General features: G+C 36.4%; 1 protein-coding gene across 3 annotated transcripts in view; it reads left to right on the top strand.

Annotated features, from left to right (window-relative positions):
* FNDC3A (fibronectin type III domain containing 3A) overlaps positions 1 to 3206 on the top strand; it is a 225287-nt gene that overhangs the window by 184944 nt on the left and 37137 nt on the right. For all 3 annotated transcript variants that reach the window (XM_006762728.2, XM_006762730.2, XM_006762729.2), the window contains one exon: positions 1677 to 1730. In XM_006762728.2, the coding sequence (XP_006762791.1) occupies positions 1677 to 1730 (54 nt within the window). The remainder of the gene's footprint in view (positions 1 to 1676; positions 1731 to 3206) is intronic.

The raw sequence follows: 3206 nt of genomic DNA, 5'->3' as shown, positions 1-3206 counted from the left end.
TGCCAAGAACCTACAACCAAGATTACTTTATCCAGCAAAGCTATCATTCAGAAGTGAAGGTCAGATAAAGAGCTTCACAGATAAGAAAAAGCTAAAGGAGTTCATCACCACCAAACCAGGATTATATGAAATGCTGAAAGGTATCCTTTAAGAAGAGGAAGAAGGAGAAAAAGGTAAAGATACAAATTATGAACAACAAATACACATCTATCAACAAGTGAATCTAAAAATCAAATGAATAAATAATCTGGTGAAGAGTATGAAATGGTGATTGTAATAGAAACAGGGACAGAAAAAGGGAATGGACTGACTATTCTTGGGGGGCTGGGAAGGGAAGTGGGGTGAGGGAAGAGATTGGACAATAATCGTGCACCTATGGATGAGGACAGTGGGTGGGGAGTGAGGGCAGAGGGTGGGGTGGGAACTGGGTGGAGTGGAGTCATGGTGGTTAAAAAGAGTAACTAATGTAATAATCTGAACAATAAAGATTTAATTTAAAAAAAAACTAAGAATGTTTTCCCCTTGGAAAATTTTCTTTTCCTTTATCTTTTATTTATTGGGGTGACATTGTTTAATAAAATTATACAGGTTTCAAGTGTACAATTATATGCTACACCATCTGTAGATTAATTAACTTTGGTAAGAGTCTAAGAGTCAGTTGTGTTCAAATAGATGAAATTTCATTTAAGGACTGTAATGATCATTTGTTCTGAATCAAAGTGAGTACTAAAAAGGAAATAGGTTGAAATTATAGAAAGAAAATTCAGGTAGAAATAAGGTTGAAAATCTTGAGTGATTAAATACTGAAATAAAATGCCAAGGGAGATGGAAGATTAACAGATTGATGAATTAGTAGTCCTAGGTAAATAGCACATTGAGTTTAGAAGCAGGGATCCAGACAGTATGCCCTCTTGGAGTTCCTTTCAGCACCCTACTTTTATCTTTGGTTTATTATACCAGCATTCGCCAACCAATGGTCCATGGACCACTGGTGGTCCGTGAGATCCGAAAGGTTGGCGACCACTGTATTATACAATACTAGAGGCCAGGTGCATGAAATTTGTGCACTTGCGGGGGGAGGTCCCCTCCACCTGGCCTGCACCCTCTCGTCTGGGAGGTCTCGGGGGATGTTTGCAGAGATGGGAGAGGCTCCTTCCACCACGGCTGCATTACCAGCCATGAGCCCAGCTTCTGGCTGAGCGGCGTTGCCCCTGTGGGAACACACTGACCACCAGGGGGGCAGCTCTTGCATTGAGCGTCTGCCCCCTAGTGGTCAGTGCACATCATAGCAACCGGTCATTCCACCATTCAGGTCAATTTGCATATTAGCCATTTATTATCTAGGATTACTCTTAGATTGTAAGGTGAGTTTTATAAAAACTCAGCCCTAGGAGCTTAAAGCTAGTAAAAGGCAAAGGGGTTTTTTAAAAAGAATTATAAAAGTTAAGATCTTGCTTAAAAAGGTATTTTAATATTCAGAAAAACTTGAATAACCTCTCCCTTTGTTCTTTCCTTGCATTTAAGAGGATTATGGGGTATGCAATACATATATTTTTGTGCAAATTTTTCTAGGGCCAAGTCACAGAGAACATCTGTAACAGTATAGATTCCTTAGATTAGATCATCACAGCATCTTTTACAAAAGTACTAATTTGTACTCATTTTGTTTGTTTTAGACACCTAGTGACAATGGTTCTAAAATCCAAAGCTTTATTTTAGAATGGGATGAGGTAAGTAAATTGAATCTTTAAATTAGGCTAAAATTATGTGCATATCCTCAGGCAGAAGTAACTTTTGTTTAATAGTTAAGTTTTTCCTCTTTTAGAAACAATGTGAAAAAAAAAATAAAAACAATGTGAATGATTTCATGTGGAACATGAGTGAACTGACAGTATTCTTAGAAAATATTACTGACTGGACCTCCCTATGTTTTGTTTTGTTTTGTTTTTAACTAAACCACCATTTAAGAGGATTATGGGGTATGCAATACATATATTTTTGTGCAAATTTTTCTAGGGCCAAGTCTGTTACTTGGGTAATTAAGCTGTTACTTGGGTAATTACCTTGATTAAAAAAATTACTTTTTTACATTAGTTTTAAAGGCTAAGAGTCATTGTTTATGCCTGTTTCTGGAGCTCTCCTCATTACTTGGTTAATGGCCACATTAAATGCCTTTTCTCCTCCTGTTGCCATTATCACATTGCCTTTTACCTCTTCTGTCTTCAAGTCCTTCTCTGCCTCCCTCTAAAAAGGATACTTGTAATTCCATTTAGGGCTTATCCAGATAACCAGGATAATCTCTCCATCTCAAGAGCCTTAACTTAATCACATCTGTACAGTCCCTGTTGCCACATAAGGTAACATTCACAGGTCCCAGGTAGTATTAGGACCTGGATATCTTGGGGGCCATTATTCAGCCTACCACAGCAAGATTACTGGGCAGTATTGTTTAGTACTCTGTTTTACTGAGTACTAAACATTTATCATGTTTTCTCCTACCCTGCTGCTTACACAACAGCTAAAATAGGAGGGACTAAAGAGAGTAGAAGAAATTCCTTTGATAATTTGGAAATTCAGCAGTAATGAGGACCAATCAAGTGGGTTTTATTTCAAAAGTTCTAAGAGAATTCAAAATTAGGAAACCTATTACTATATGATAGTAATTTAAAAGAAAAACTATAGCATCTTGACAAATTATGAAAAGGTATTTGATAAAAATTTAGCACCCATTTCAATTAAAATTCAAAACAAATTAGGACTTGAAAGGTAATTCCTTATTTGATAGTTATTTTTGTATTAAGTAAAATACCAACACTAAACAATGAAAGCATTCTGGTTACAGCAGAGACAAGTGAAAGTTGCCAGTTATCCTCACCTTTATTTAACATTATTCAGGAAGTTATAGTTAATGCACTATGATTTGGAACCAAGACAAGAAGTATAGCCAATGGTGTCTAGCCTGGGGGGCAAAATTATCATTATTTAGAGATGATATGATTTCCTATTTAGATAACTCAGTAGAATTAACTATAAATGCTATTAAAACTAACAAGAGTTAAGTAAAGCAGACTGACAAAGACTAAAGGTTTTCTTTGAAGCAGAAGTTACTCTAACCGCCCTTTACCTCTATTGAGAAAATAAGCAAAAATGGTTGGAGAATGAGAACCTAGTCCTTTTTATGTAGCACCCTAAATTTCTAAAACTCT

Source organism: Myotis davidii, unplaced genomic scaffold (assembly GCF_000327345.1).
Source record: "Myotis davidii unplaced genomic scaffold, ASM32734v1 scaffold679, whole genome shotgun sequence".
Classification (NCBI taxonomy): domain Eukaryota; kingdom Metazoa; phylum Chordata; class Mammalia; order Chiroptera; family Vespertilionidae; genus Myotis; species Myotis davidii.
Note: the sequence above shows the minus strand (reverse complement) of the source record. Positions and strands in the feature narration are given on the sequence as shown.